The following is a 15,846-nucleotide window of genomic DNA, read 5'->3' on the forward strand; positions in this document are numbered from 1 at the left end:
AGTGTTTCAGTTTATTTTTTATTGTCCCTCTCAATGACCAAGTTCGTCCACTATGATTCTACTGACACCAAATAACAGTCTTCTCTTGCTACATTTTTTATGAATTTGGGAATCATAGTTCCTTTCAACTAACCAAGATCACTTCATTGGCTTTTCCTCAGAGTCAAAGGTCCGTGTACTACATGTTTTAATGCAGATCTTTGTTGTCTTTGACTTACTTCCCAGAAATGGCTTTCTTCCCAATAGTGGTGTTTCTGGCTGCTGTGTTGCTTCCATCTATACCCACAGAAGGAAAGGTAAAGTTAAATTGGAAAATCTTTCTAAAGCTATCCAGCAACTTTGTGGGATGGTTAGGTCCTTTGAGAGTAGAAGGGGAAGAGTGTCTGGTACATCACAAAGTACTCATTGGTAGCTCAGATCACTTAGCACAATTATCTAGATGACAGTCTAGGCTGAGCTCTCCAGTAGCCATTAGTCACGTGTGGCTATTGAATACTTACAATGTTCTTGAGATCCTTAACTATATCCAGAGAAGGTCACATTGCCAGATTCTGGGGATTAAGATATAAACATATTATTTTTGTAGATTATTAGTCAGCCCATTAAAAGTAAAATTTATTACTTAAAATAATGTCAATACATTTAAAAAATCATACATCATGGTCAAGTAGGATTTATTCCCAGAAACAATAGTGGTTCAGTATTTGCAAAACAATCAATGAAATATGTCGCATGAATAAGAGAAAGGATAAAAAATGTACAACCATTTCAATAGATACAGAAAAAACATTTGACAAAGCACAACATCCATTCATCATAAAAAGCCTCTGCAAAGTAGGTCTAGAGGGAACATACCTCAACATAATGAAGGCCTTATGTGAAAAATTCACAGACAACATCATACTCAATCGTGAAAAACTGAGAGCTTCCCCCCCCACCCCCAGCACAGGTCAGGAACAAGACAAGGATGTCTACTCTCGTCACCTTTACTCAACAGAGTCCCAGAAGTCCTAGCCACAGCAGTTAGAAAACATAAAGAAATAAAAGGCATCCAGATTGGTAAGGAAGAAGTAAAACTCTCACTATTTGCACGTGACATGATACTCTATGTAGAAAACCCTAAAGACCCCACCAAAGTACTACTAGAACTGATATATGAATTCGGTAAAGTCATAGTATACAAAACCAATGCATAGAAATCTGTTGCATTCCTATACACTAATAATGAAGCAGCAGGAAGTGAAAATAAGAAAAGAATTCCATTTATAATTGCATCCAAAACAGGTAAACATCAAGGAATAAACTTAACCAAAAAGATGAAAGACCAGTACTCTGAAAACCATAAACCACTGATGAAAGAAATTCCTGATGATGCCAAGAAATGGAAGGACATTCCGTGCACATGGGTTGGAAGACCAAATATTGTTAAAATGTCTATACTACCCAAAATAATTTATAGATTTCATGCAATTCCTATCAAAATACCAACAACATTTTTCACAGACTAGAACAAAGAATCCTAAAATTTCTATGGAACCACAAAAGACCTCAAATAGCCAAAGCAGTCTTGGAGGAAAAAAAAAAAGCAAAACTGGCAATATCATAATTCATAACATTACAAGTTACATTACAAAGTTATAGTAGTAGTCCTGACATAAAAACAGACACATAGATCAGTCGAATAGAACAGAAAATCCAGAAATAAATCCACAATTATTTGGTCAATTAATCTCTTCTACAAAGAGGGAATGAATATACAATGGGAAAAAGACAGTCTCTTCAACAAATGGTGTTAAGAAAACACATTGCAGCCACATGCAAATGAATGAAACTGGACCACTTTCTTGTACCATACACAAAAGTAAACTCAAAATGGATGAAAGACCTAAACGTGACACCTGAAACCATAAAAATCCTAGGAGAGAGCACAGGAGGTAGTGTCTCTGTCATTGGCTCTAGGAACGTTTTTCTAGATCTGTCTCTTGAGGCAAGGGAAAGAAAAGCAAAAATAAACTATTGGGACTACAACAGTATAAAAACTTCCACACAGCAAAAGAAAGAGTCAACACTAAAAAGCCCTGGGTGGGCAAAGATATTTGCATATGACATATCTGATAAAGGGTAAACATCCAAAATATTTAAAGAACTGATACAACTCAACACATACACAAAGATAATTCAATTAAAAATGGACAGAATGCATGAACAGACATTCTCCATAGAAGACCTACGGATGGCCAAGGGACACATGAAAAGATGTTCAGTGGAACTCATCATCAGGGAAATACAAACCAAAACCACAATGAGATGTCACCTCACACCTGTAAAAATGGCTAAGATCAACAACACAAAAAACAACTTATTGGCAAGGATGTAAGAGAAAAAGAAACCATTGTGCATTGTTGGTGGAAATGCAAACTGGTGCAGCCACTGTGGAAAACAGTATGGAGGTTTCCCCAAAAAATTAAAAATAGAATTACCATAGGATCCAGTAATTTCACTACCAGGTATTTACACAAAGTATATGAAAATACTAATTAGAAAAGATATATGCACCCCTATGTTCATTGCAGCATTATTTACAATAACCAAACTATGGAAGCAACCCACATGTGCACTGATAGATGAATGGATAAAGAAGATGTCATATAGATAGAGGATAGATAGGTAGATAGATAGGTAGATAGATAGGTAGATAGATAGATAGATAGTGATAGAATAATATATATATATTATATATATATAATATATATAATGTGTGTATATATATAATGAAATATTATTCAGCCATAAAAAAGAATGAAATCTTGCCATTTGCAACAACATGGATGGAGCTAGAAAGTATATGCTAAGCAAAATAAGTCAGTCAGAGAAAGATAAATAGCATATGATCTCACTTATATGTGCAATTTAAGAAACAAAACAAATGAGAAAAGGAAAAGAGAGAGAGAGGGAAACCAAGAAACAGACTATTAACTATACAGAACAAATAGATGGTTACCAGAGGGGAGGTGGGTGAGGGGGTGGGGGAAATAGGTGATGGGGATTAGAGTTTGCACTTATCATGGTGAAATAACACTTAAAAATTGCAAAATAAATTAATAGCACTTGATTGTTTTACTTTTTTAAGGTGACCACCAAAAAGTTAAAATTACATGTCATGCTTGAATTATTTTTCTAATGGATGCACTGGTCTATGATTTATAAAGCTAATGATAGTCCTCTCCCCATGAGATCTTTTCCCATTTATTTTATTTAATGTGCTTCAGTGTGATCTCAAAGAAAATTAACAATAACATAGCCTTAAATTAGCACAACTTCATGTATCACCACGTTTAATTTTCACCATTACTCACTGTTATACCTATTTTTTACATTAAAAAATCTACCCCTGAAAGTCTTAGTGTTTGTTTTGCTTTCTAAATCATGCTCAAAAACTTGGTATGTGAGAGCCCAACTCTTGAATTCAAATCTTCTAATTTGAATAATCTACTTTGCTTAAATAATCCCAAAACAAAGATCAATCACCCTCTTCAATGATTGGAGGGTAGGTGTCCATATAAGGTGTCTATATCTTGAACAGAAAATCTCTGAATGTGAGGAACTCTGGTCATTGTTGTTTCCCTATCTCTAACTCTGGGCATATAGGAAGACATCCTGGAACCAGAGACTGCTAGGACTAGAACTCATCAGACCAGAGAATTCTGACACCGGGTGAAAACTCATCTGGCATTAAGAAATACAGATTGTAATAAAATAAATCATAATATCTACCATAATAGGAATAATTTTACTTGCTTTGAACTCCTGAACAATCTTTCTCTAAATGCATTCTGAATATATTATCTCTAAATACAGACTGCATCAGGTCAAAGTTCCCTTAAAGTCTAGGATGAATCTTGAGCCCCACCCTCATCCCACCTGCTACAACCTGATCAAATATGAATGAACATGTCTTAATGTTGTGTGCCTTTGTAGTTATAAAATATTTTCACTCATATGTCTAGAAGAATCACAGAGAAGGTACAGGAAACCACATGGGGCAGAAAATAGAGAATCTGATTAACAAACACGTAGCAGTGCAAAAGAGCAAAATATATCTCTCTTTTAAATAATTTTATAAACAAAGACTAGGAGATGGACCAGAAAAATAACAGGGGATTGGGAAGGGCCATGAAAGAAGAAAAAGCACATTAACAATTACCTTGAATCTAGAAATTGGCATCTGTGACCTCAGAGGAGATTTTAATTTGTCGTGCCATTAATTTCTTCCACCTTCTCAAAGCTTCAAATTATTTCTTTCCTATTTGTCATAGCTTTGGCTTAGGTTCATTGGCGATGCTTAACAACTAATATTGACTTGAACTGAATGCTCTTAAAATGATCTTTGTTCCCCCGAATTCGCTTATTCACTCTTAAGTGCAATTTTAACAAATGTTAAGAAGATAACCCTAATTTTATTTCCCTTTAGGATCCATCCTTTACTGCTTTGCTAACCACTCAAACGCAAGTCCAAAAAGACATTGTAAATAAACACAATGAACTAAGGAAATCAGTCTCTCCACCTGCCAGCAACATGCTAAAGATGGTAAGAGGCAGTGATAAAGGCTAGTGGTGTGAACCAGCAGTGATAAGATCAGGCAGCTGGTAACTGGCATCTCTTACGAACTTTGTGCTTACAAAGTTTTGCTTCCATTTTGCTACTTCATTTGAGCTATGTTATGGGCATGGCAGAAATTAATTTTCTTTTATAATGGTTAAATAATTTGTCAAGGTTACAGGGCTATTAAGTTGGGAAGGCAAAATTCGAAGCCAGATCTTCAGACATCAAATGCGAAGCCATTGCGCTTTTTGTTCACTGTCTGCCCTAGTCTAGAATAAAGGAGGTCTCTTTCTTTCATGTATTTTATTTTTTTTAAGTAATCTCTATGCCCGACGTGAGGCTCAGACTCAGGACCTGAAGAGTCCTATGGGTAAATATGAGCCCACCTTCCACAGCATAGTTCATAAATGCTAGATTATCTCCCATTTGAATGCAATGGGCTGCAAGTGGAATTGGGAATAATCTAGGTCCGTTTATTACGAAGGAAATATAATTCAAAGACTTCACATGTTGAGTATTTAGAGTAGCCCCATTATTAAAAATCCTATGTGTGGTTCCTGTACTATCATAAATTGTCAGACATTATATTAGATATTTCTCTCAGTAGACACTTTATGAACTTCTCTTCATGTGGAAATTGGCACTGGAGCAGATAAACACACACACACACGCACACACACACACACGCACACACATATATACACCCTTAACAAAAAGGTCTTTTCATACCACTAACAATCAGTTAATATATCTTTAGAAGTTTAAAGTAGTGCAAATCAACTACCAATCAGATTATAAACCATACACTTCATTGGAGTTGAATCTTTAATTGTATTTTTTTTCTTGTGACATTTAGGAATGGAACAGAGAAGCAGCAGCAAATGCCCAAAAGTGGGCAAACAAGTGCACTTTAGAACATAGCGCGGCAGAGGACAGAAAAACCAGTACGTAAATGAGTATTTTTTGAATATATGAACAAATAAAATAATACTGGAAAATTAAATAGAATGGAACATTCTGGGGTGTTATAAGAAGACTTAGCGAATAAATGTGGCTTATAATGCTCTATGTATTTATTATTTTTTTATTTTTATTTTTTGAAGAGAGAGTCTGAGCGGGGGGTGGGGAGGAGAGAAGGGGCAGAGGGAGAGGGAGAGAGATAATCCCAAGCAGACTTCATGCCCAGTGTGGAGCCTATATGGGGCTTGATTTAACACCCTGAGATCATGACCTGAGCCAAAATTGAAGGTTGGATGCTTAACCGACTGAGCCACCTAGGTGCCCCCATACTCTTCTTTTTAAAATCAAAATATCTGTAGAAGAAGAGAGAATTATAGGTACCATTTTGTGCTTGTTGATTGTTTATATTATGCAAATGACATCTGAAGCAATACTTCATTTTTTCTTTTCAACCAGTTCATGAGTCAACAGGTCATGTATCATCATTTCTCCAAATTTAAAGATGAGAAGATGAGGACAGGGGAGGAATGACTTCCCTGAGACACAATCTGAATGAAGTGTGTCATATACTGGAAAGTTAACCAGGCTTATTTTTTTCTAATCCACTGCTGTTTTTTTGTGATACGTGTAGCTGTTTGATGTTTTCATATCTCTTCTTTTGTATTCATAAGATACAAATTTATGGTGATTTGTCCCTGAATTTTGTGAATTTTGCTCTAAAAATATTCAAATTTTTAAAATCATGATAAATACTTTGGGTATGTTGATTCATTTTTTAATTTTTGAATCCTTACCAAGTATTATAAACACTATGAAAGAAAAAATGCTTTATGCATAAACCTTACAAAAAATACTTATTTATGTTATCAACCATAATATACGTATAGGCAAGCTCAATTTGAAAGCAATAAATTTTTACCTGTAAATTCATCACATAATTACTTATACCATTGATGCTGTTCTATTAATGAAATTATGAAGAGAATGACTCCATTCAGTAGAGGATTAAAACAAACGGTCTTATAGATGCAAGTCTACTGTTAGATCCTTAGTTTCTTTTATCCGTATTAAAAGAGATAGCCAAGAATATTTTATACTCTCTTTAAGCAGCACATAGACATTATATTTCAAGCTACCAAAATGTAACTCATAATTGAGAGCGTGAAAAGATAGAGAAAAGTTTCTGGGCAACAAGTTACTTCTTTTATTGTGGTAAGAACACTTCATGAGACTTACGCCCTTAACAAATAGTTAAGTGTCCTATACCATATTACTGACTAGGTACAATGCTGTATAACAGAATTTATCCATCGAGAACTTATTCATCTTGCTTACCTGAAACTTTATGGTTATTGATTGGTAATTTCCCATTTCTCCTTCCCCCCACCCTTATCTATCACTGTTTTACACTGTGATTCTACGAATTTGGCTATTTTAGGTATTTCATATAAATGGAATCACGCAGTAGTTGTCTTTCCATGACTGGATTATTTCACTTAATATCATGTTTTCAAGGTTCATCCATAGTGTCTCACCCAACTGCTGCAGAATTTCTTTCTTTTTAAGGATGAATGACATCCATTGTGTGTGTGTGTGTGTGTGTGTGTGTGTGTGTGTGTGTGTGTGATTTTGTTCATCCACTCATCTGTCCATGGATTTTAGGTTTCCATATACTGGCTATTGTGAATAGTACTGCAATGAATATGAAGAATGCTAATATCTCTTCAAAATCCTGATTTCAATTCTTTTGGATAAATACTCAGAAGTGCTATTACTGGATCATTTGGTAGTTTGTCTTTTAATTTTTTGAGGAAACTCTATGCTTTTTTCCACAGCAGCTACCCCATTTTTTATGTCCAACAAAAGTATCTAGGATTCCAATTTCCCACATTCTTATCATCACTTGTTGTCCTTTCTTCCCCCCTAATAGACATCCTGACAGATATAAGGTGATAACTCATTGTGGTTTTGATTTACATTTTCCTGTGATTAGCAACATCGAGCATCTTTTCACATACCTGTTGGCCATTTGTGCATCTTTGGAGAATGTCCCATCAAACTCTGGTCAGAAAAAGATCTGTAGTCAGTTCTTCACGTAGCCTCCTGAAAGAGATGGATCTTTGGGCATTCCATCCAACTCTTTCCCTACTCAGGAAGATGCTAGAAGCTTGGGTTTTTTATCTGCTCACTCTGTGCTGAACTAGGAAGGGAAACTGTGGCAACTATGAACCCAAATCTCTAACCTCATGAGCTCCACATCTTGGTTATGCTAAATCTGTTAACATTTTCGGAGAAGCAAGTCAGAAGTCGATCCTCTGGGCAGCCTCTGGAAAATTTGTGGCACTGTATGCCCAGGCCAACTTTTTCTCACTCCAGGGAGAAACAGGCAGCTATGGTGGTTGCTTGCTCTGTGCTGAGCTGGGAAGATGAGCCATGACATCTACCACCCAAACTACCATCTCTGTTCTCCCCCCAGGAGTAATACTGTAACTACGCCAAACCCATCAGAGCTTTAAGACAAGCAAGAGAGATTTCAGTTCTTCAGGCAGCCCTGGAGAAACTGGAGCATAGGACACACTGATCAACTCTTTGCTTCCCCAGGAGAAAGCTGAGAACTAAGATTTTTCATTTGCTTGCTCTGTGCTGAGCCAAGGGGAGGAGATATGGTATCTACCAGCCCAAGCCACCATCTCCATTCTCCTCCAGATGGCTAGCCTGTGCCTGACTGTCAGAGCTCCAAGACTACCAAGACAGAAGCCAGCCATCTGGGGAGTTTCCTTAGGGAAGGTTGCGATGCTGGACACAGGAACCCACTTTTTTCTTCCCTTGAGAGAAGCTGGGGGCTAGGGAACCTCTTCCTGATCATATGGCAGGCACTGTGCTGAGGGTAGGCATTCTAGCAAAAGTGTCCCAGTTTCCCTACTGACTTCAGTGAGTCTGGGTTCATATTCTCCCAGGGTCTAGGAGCCTTTCAATTAGCTGTGGATTTCCCATAAGGGCAATTTGTTTGGAAATTGTGGCTGAATCAGAGTGTTTGTTAGGGGAAGGAGAATCCAGGGCTTCTTTACTCCACCATCTTGCTGATGTCACCTTCTGCAAGGCTCTTCTTGCCTAATTCTCTGAGAAAGATTTGGCCTTATGACATTCTGATTTAGTGATTAAGAGAGAATCCAAAAGCTTCGAAATCTGCCATCCCTCCTGATGTCAGTTGTCTGTTAATTTGGGCTCTTATAGACTGCCTGCAGAACTCTTTTTCCAAGTTCACACAAATCATAATCATAAATATTTAGATAGGGTCCAATATGTGAAAAATCTCAGTGAGGGTGGGTAAAAGGAAAAGAAAAACAATAAAAGTTGGTCACAGCCTTTTGCAAATTTACAGTACAAAGCTGAGGGCACAAGAGTCATTACAATGTGAAGAATTTAGCAAAAAAAAAGAATGTGACTCTGATAATCCAGAGGATTTTTGAAGCATAAGGTCTTCTTAACATGTACAAAGTTTTGCATGTTGATGCCAGCCTCCGTGTCCTAGACAGATTTTTGTTTTGTTTTGGTTTTAGATTTATTGATTTTAGACAGAGAGAGTGTGTGTGAGCAAGGGGGAGGGCCGAGGCAGAAAGAGAAAGAATCCTCAAGCAGACTCCCTGCTGCGTGGGAAGCCTGATGCAGGGCTAGGTCTCAGGACCCTGAGATCGAGACCTGAGTTGAAATCAAGAGTCAGCCTCTTAACCCACTAAGCTACCCAGGTTCCCCTAGACAGATCTCTCTTCTGTTCAGCTTTAGAGCTGAGAAGGACAGAAACCCTTTTATTATGTATTAAGAGTTACAGGTATAGGCACTGTGTTTGAAGGGCAGCATCCTTGTGTTCCTGTAGTTGATTTTTTTTTTTTTTTTGCCATTGCATGTTTTAGTGTTTCCTCAAAAATGATCCGTTTCTCTTTAGGTACGAAATGTGGTGAGAATCTCTATATGTCAAGTTACCCTGCTCCATGGTCAGAGGCAATCCAAAACTGGTATGAGGAGCGCCATAATTTTGTCTACGGTGTGGGACCTAAGAGTTCTGATGCAGTTGTGGGACATTACACCCAGGTAAGACAAACAAATGAAAATACTTCTACCGCAAATGCTCTAATATGAAAGCATCTCTAAATTATGACAAAGTCCAATGTTCAATTTGGGTAAGAGCCTGAAGAGATGTAATAGTCGTGGCATTGGCTGGTACTTCTTCTAGAGCCGTCATTTTTTTCCATCGCTTGCAAAACTCTTGGTAAGCAAGTATACTCTGTACTTTATCAAAGAGAAATGGATAAAATAGTGAAGGATATTAAGATTTAATATTTTAAAATTTATGATTTGCTTCAGTAACTGAAGTAAATATTTTCAGATGTACTTGGCTACAGACTATAATAGTATCATTTTTTCAGTTTTACATTTGCTACTATTTTTTTTTCAATATTTTCCCCCTTCTTTAATGTACTTTCATATATTCCTTCTTGGAATTGTAGCTTGTTTGGTACTCTTCTTACCGCGTTGGATGTGGAATTGCCTATTGTCCCAATCAAGAGAGTCTAAAATACTACTATGTCTGCCAATATTGTCCCGCGTAAGTATATACTTAGTGTTTGATGCAATAATCCTATGTGCAATTTAATATTTTAAAATTCTTGTATAGTTAACAAATGAATATAAAACATATTTCAGTAAAGGGAAGGAATAATTCCTTTTATTATTTTTTAAATTGTTGCATAGCTCATACACAACGTCACATCAGTTTTAAGTGTATAACATAGTGACAGGTCTATACTTTATGCTATGCTTACCACAACTGTAGCTATCAGCAGTCACCATACAATGCTATTATAACTATTTTTTTACTTTTTAAAAGATTTTTATTTATTTATTTGTCAGAGAGAGTGCACAAGGAGGGGGAGTGGCTGAGAGGGAGAAGCAGGCTCCCCACTGAGCCTGATGTGGGACTCAATCCCAGGACCCTGGGATCATGACCTGAGCCAAATGCAGACGCCTAACTGATGGAGCCACCCAGGCATCCCATGCTATTATAACTATTACAATACTATTGACTATAGTCCTTTTGCTGTACTTTTCATCTCCATGACTTATTTATTACATAACTGGAAGCCTGTACCTCCCACTGCCTTTCCACTATTTTGCCCATTCCCCCATCGCTGCCCATCACTGCCCCTCTGTCAAACTTCAGTTTGTTCTTGTACTTATGGTCTGTTTCTGCTTTTATATTTTTTTGGTTATTATTATTTTGTTTCTTAGAATCCCCAGTAAAGTGAAATCATACGGTATCTGTCTTTCTCTGTCTAACTTATTTCACTGAGCATAATACCCTCTAGGTCCATCCAGATAGAATAAATCTTTGGAAATGCCTTGAGGTTGAGATACATTCAATCTATTAGGGAACAGACCAGGTTCTTAATTCCAAGTATAAAACCTGAAACTCTCTTTCCTCAGTTACAAAGTGACATCTTTTCTCTCAGCCGCCTTTCCCTTGGGCTCACAGATATTCTGTGAGCATGGCTAGCGTGGATTGCTCTAGATTTGATATCATCCGTTCTCATCAACTTCACACTTTAGCAGGACGGCAGCTTGATGGTTAAGCAAGGGATGGTAGTGGGGTGGCAAGTAGGGGATGGCAGATTGTGATTTCAGCTCTTCCTGCTAAAATGTTCCTTGCCCTGCTTATCTAAAAAAATACCTACATTATTACCATCACAGATGGTTCGTTCCTTTGCATCTTAAAGGTTTTTCAAGAGATCTTTAATGTACTTCAGAGTCCAGAAAAGAAGAACATCTTCAGTCTTTGTTTTTCGGAAGTTTTCACAAAATCTCCATAATGAACCATCCTTTAAGGTCTTGACCTGTAGCAGGAAATATGTTCTTTCATCAAGGATTATGTTTGAACTTACCCATAACAAATTCTGTGGGTATACTGAAGATCTAATCTCCACTTATCTGTTACCTTTAATTTCTTTTAATCTTTGAAGTTTCTTGCCACTGGAGGCAGGGTGACCCCTAGAACCAAGACTCCTACGGGATTTATTTTGAGACTGTAGATAAGCCGAGCATATGGATCTCCATTGTGAGAAGTATGACCTCCAACGTCATTTTCCTGCAAGCACTTCTTAGGGTTGAGTAGAAAGAATTGAGAGGGTCTAGGGAGAATGCGTCCAAACTCACGGCTGGCTGTAAGAAAGAAGGGTCTGGAGCCAGGTATCTGAAGTGAGAGTTGGAGTGAATAATGAGGGAAAGCAGGGGTGAGAGAACTTCCAGAACATGTTTGTGTCTATCTCACATTTTCCAGGGGCTCACACATGGTCAGTTAGATTCTCTGCAGGGAGTGAGATTCAGATGCATGGCATTGTGTTCTTGGCCCACTTGACACTATTGAGATTTGGACTTCACTTGTATTTCAAATAAATTAAGTGGCCAATAAGTAATGATCACCAGCAAGTTGTAAGTTAGTCACTGTAATGTGATCACACTCTGGCTATTCATGCTTGTCAAATTTTTTTAATGAACATTCCCTTTTTGGTAAGTTTAAAAATCTCTCACACACCTCTAGAAGCTCACGAATTTCTTTCTCCCTGCCTGTCCCAGAAACACACACCACTAACTACTTGAATATCACTATCCCCATCTAGAAAGTAAAATACATATAGATGTATATATGTACTGGAGTTTACTCTTTCTAGATTATATCAGAGAAATTTTGTACTTTATTATCTTTCAAATATAAAATGATATTGTAACATTCAGTATTCTTTTCCAAACTCCAGCCTCCTGCCCCCCAGGAGCTCTTCTGTCTCTCTAGGGGACAGATTCTACCTCTAGCTAGCACATTGGGCGGTGCTGCCTCACTAATTTGACCAAGTCTACTGGGGGATGAAGGGAGTGTGGCCACACTGAAATATACTCTGAAAACTTTAGACTCCAGTTAATCTGATTTAGTTGCTCGGTCTGAAGAATTATAGTCAAGGAGATGGGTCAATATGTGAAGTGTTTCCTTAATTTGAATGTTACCTGAATTACTCACTGGGAACTGTAATTTTTCAGTTTTTTAACATAATTGAAAGCATTTGTAGTCATGTATATTTGGTAATTTATACTGCCCTTGAGGAGTATAAACTAAACTGTAAAGTAAAAAACATTTGACGTTAGGTATTTTAAATTTCAGTGGCAATAATGTGAGTAAAAAGAATACCCCTTACCAACAAGGGACACCTTGTGCCAGTTGCCCTGGTAACTGTGACAATGGACTCTGCAGTAAGTTTGAAGTGATCACCTTGCTATTATAATAAAAAGTTGATATTTTATTATCTTTCATGGGTTAAAAAATCTCCTAAAGTAACCAATTTAAATAATATCTTTATGCAGAGAACAAATATGTTACTCCATACAGTGTGTGTTTATATAAACATTTTACACATTTTAGTAAGTTACATATTATTTATAATGAAAAGAATATTACCATATGTAAAATAATGAAAGATCTGTCATCAATGTATTTTTTGTGACTATGCATAGCTCACTAATATTAATTATACATATTTCTGGTAGATAGTTCATTTCATCAAAGTTAGTATGAGTGTGTCAAAAGTCCAATTTTGAAATGCAAATTTATGGGTGTAAGATCACATTATAGCTGAATCTAGATAGGCAAACCAAATATTACACTACTTTTGTGCTAATGAGTTCATTATGCTGACTACCTCTTTTTTTCTATAGTATAATTGGAATCATAGTGTTTAACTTAATAAATAATCACTTTCCCTACAATTGGATAGTAGTTTACTGCACATTTTTAATGACAAAATCAAATTTGTATATAGTGTTGGCTCACAGAACCCACAAAAATATTGTTACAAAAAGAGAGAAAATAAATGTCATATATATAATTTCTAAAATTGTAATGAATAGAAGTAGAAATAGCTCTTAGCTTTTTATAGTTGGGATACTTGTATTAAAAGTATTATGAATAATAGAGTTGAAAGAATCTCATTAATTGAGATTTTTACCTTTCAAATGCATTCATCTTTAGTTAGCATTCTTACTGACTGAATTATATAGCTATAATTCAGAATATTGATTATATTAAAACTATAAATCAGCTAAAGAAGAAAGAAAGTTACATATTTATAGCTCTGCTGAATGCTATTTGGTAAGAAGTTTATAATTTATCCTATTATCAATAAGCACTCAATTGAGAGATTTTAAACAAAAGAGTGACAGGGTCAGAACCATGCTTTATAAAGAGCTTTCTAGAAATAGTATAGAAAAACAATTGGATGGAAGCCAGCTAGAAAACCATTGAAAACCATGGGTTTAAAAAAAAAAAAATCTCTCTACTGCATTACCGACACAATAAATGAAGAGAATTGGACGGGGTTGGAAAACAAGGAATAGAATAGCCAGTGTTTGTTACCTGTGCCGATTGAGTGCTGGTCAGAATTAGGGAAGAAGGAATTCAAACTGATCCAGTTCTTGGCCTAAATTACTGAGTAGTCGGAGAGCCATTTCTCTGAGATTGTAGGAGGGTTAGGGTTGGTACAGAGAGACCATACCCAAGAATTGTAAGCCATGTGGGTAGTCTGATGAGTTTAGTTTGAGATTTGTTGAGTTTGTGTCCCGTGGGGAGGATCCAAGAAGAAATACCAGTAGGAAAGGGGGCATATTATCATGGTTTTGCATCTTTATCGTCCCATAGAAATTCCTTTCTCCAGAAAGCAAGCACTGGAGTCTAAAGCAGTGCTATTCAATAGTATGAAATGAAGGAAATCTTCTCCATCAGCATGTGTCTTACAAGTAACCACTAGTCACATATGGCCTTTGAATATTTGAAATGTGGCTAGTAAAATTGAGGAACTAAATTTTTTTACTTCATCTAATCTAGAATAATTTAAATTTGAATATCTGCATGTGACTAGTGGTTCCCATACTAGACTCTGCAGGTGTAGAGAGATATATTTATTTAACTTTCTTGGCTAAGGGAAAGAAATAGGTCAATTTATTTTGGAAATATATCACCAAGTTCAAAATAAAAAAGCGATAGTTTAATCAGTGAGCTCAACTAAGGCACATGATATGTCCCGCAAGAAAGGGAAGCCCATCATTGTGTAAGTGATGTTGACTTGTTTTGTCCAGTCCTACCGACCTCATGCACTTTTGAATGTATGGGATTGTTTTGCTGCTACTGAGGAAGACGATAATGAGGAACTCATTTGTTTTTGTCACAGCCAACAGTTGCGAGTATGAAGATCTGCTTAGTAACTGTGATTCCTTGAAGAAAACAGCTGGTTGTGGACATGAATTGCTTAAGGAAAAGTGCAAGGCTACTTGCCTATGTGAAAACAAAATTTACTGAGATGCCCGGTGTGCATTGCACAGCACTAAGTGAAGAGAGCTGCATCATCTTATTGACACATACCACAGGAGAAACTGTAGGCATGTTAGTTACAAATATGGTTCCACTCAGTAATTCATCTTTTCCTCCTGGATCTACAGAAATCTCTTTCATGCAGCGAGTTACACTAACAGCATAGTCTATGAGGACAACTTTGGACTTCGATAGAAATTTGGTACTTTAAACTTAACAAACTGAAGCAAGTTGACAATTTTGAAAGTTGTATAACCATAGACCTTCGGTCGCTAGAACTTTGGATTAAAATAGAGAAGTACATGTTTCCTGAAACAATATGCAAAAAAGAGAGAGGGAGAGAGAGACACCGTAACATCATTGTCATTCCTACTAGATGAGTTTTTATTTGAATAAAGAATAAATTCAAAGATTGACAGCTGCCTTTGTCGCATGGCCTCCTCTTTAAGCAAAATTGATTATCTTTTAGAATAAAAAACTTATGTAAGCAACCCCATGAATGATTCTTGTGTGATATTTTCTATATTTATAATTCACCCCAGCTAGACTCAGCCCAGATAAATGATTATAATACAAAATTTCCAAAATATTTGTCTATAAAATTAAATTTTAACAAAAACAAGAATCAGCTCTGTTCTTACTTATTTTTTGATATTTTGATCTCCTCCCTACAGGTTTGGTTGATAAATTAAAAGAGGGCATTATCTGACAGTATATACAAATATAGCCTTCCAAGAATGAAAAAAACAGAACAAAAATAATGATATTTCAGAGAGACTTGTCATTTATAAATTTTTACATGCATTTTCATTTAAGATTGATAACAACAGGGTTAAGTAGGCCCATTTTGTAGATGAGAAAACATACACACACACACAAA

The 15,846-nt window shown here is 36.4% G+C and overlaps 1 protein-coding gene across 1 annotated transcript; it reads left to right on the forward strand.

The window, feature by feature from the left end:
• The first annotated feature begins 225 nt into the window (after nucleotides 1–225).
• Nucleotides 226–15,162, forward strand: LOC123795347 (cysteine-rich secretory protein 2). Its single transcript, XM_045802138.2, has 7 exons — nucleotides 226–296; nucleotides 4,472–4,588; nucleotides 5,460–5,547; nucleotides 9,507–9,652; nucleotides 10,069–10,166; nucleotides 12,768–12,856; nucleotides 14,827–15,162. Exons 1-7 carry the CDS (start codon nucleotides 228–230, stop codon nucleotides 14,952–14,954), a joined length of 735 nt encoding a protein of 244 aa, XP_045658094.2. The 5' UTR covers nucleotides 226–227; the 3' UTR covers nucleotides 14,955–15,162.
• The last annotated feature ends 684 nt before the right edge of the window (nucleotides 15,163–15,846 follow it).

This window comes from Ursus americanus, chromosome 29, assembly GCF_024610735.1.
Source record: "Ursus americanus isolate L20-20 chromosome 29, mUrsAme1.1.p, whole genome shotgun sequence".
NCBI classification, from domain to species: Eukaryota; Metazoa; Chordata; class Mammalia; order Carnivora; family Ursidae; genus Ursus; species Ursus americanus.

Excerpts from the sequence above, each read along its gene's own strand:
- LOC123795347 (XM_045802138.2), top strand. The coding sequence starts at position 228 with ATGGCTTTCTTCCCAATAGTGGTGTTTCTGGCTGCTGTGTTGCTTCCA. Across the intron at positions 5,548-9,506 it reads GGCAGAGGACAGAAAAACCA|GTACGAAATGTGGTGAGAAT; the intron begins GTACGTAAATGA and ends GTTTCTCTTTAG. Across the intron at positions 10,167-12,767 it reads GTCTGCCAATATTGTCCCGC|TGGCAATAATGTGAGTAAAA; the intron begins GTAAGTATATAC and ends TTTAAATTTCAG.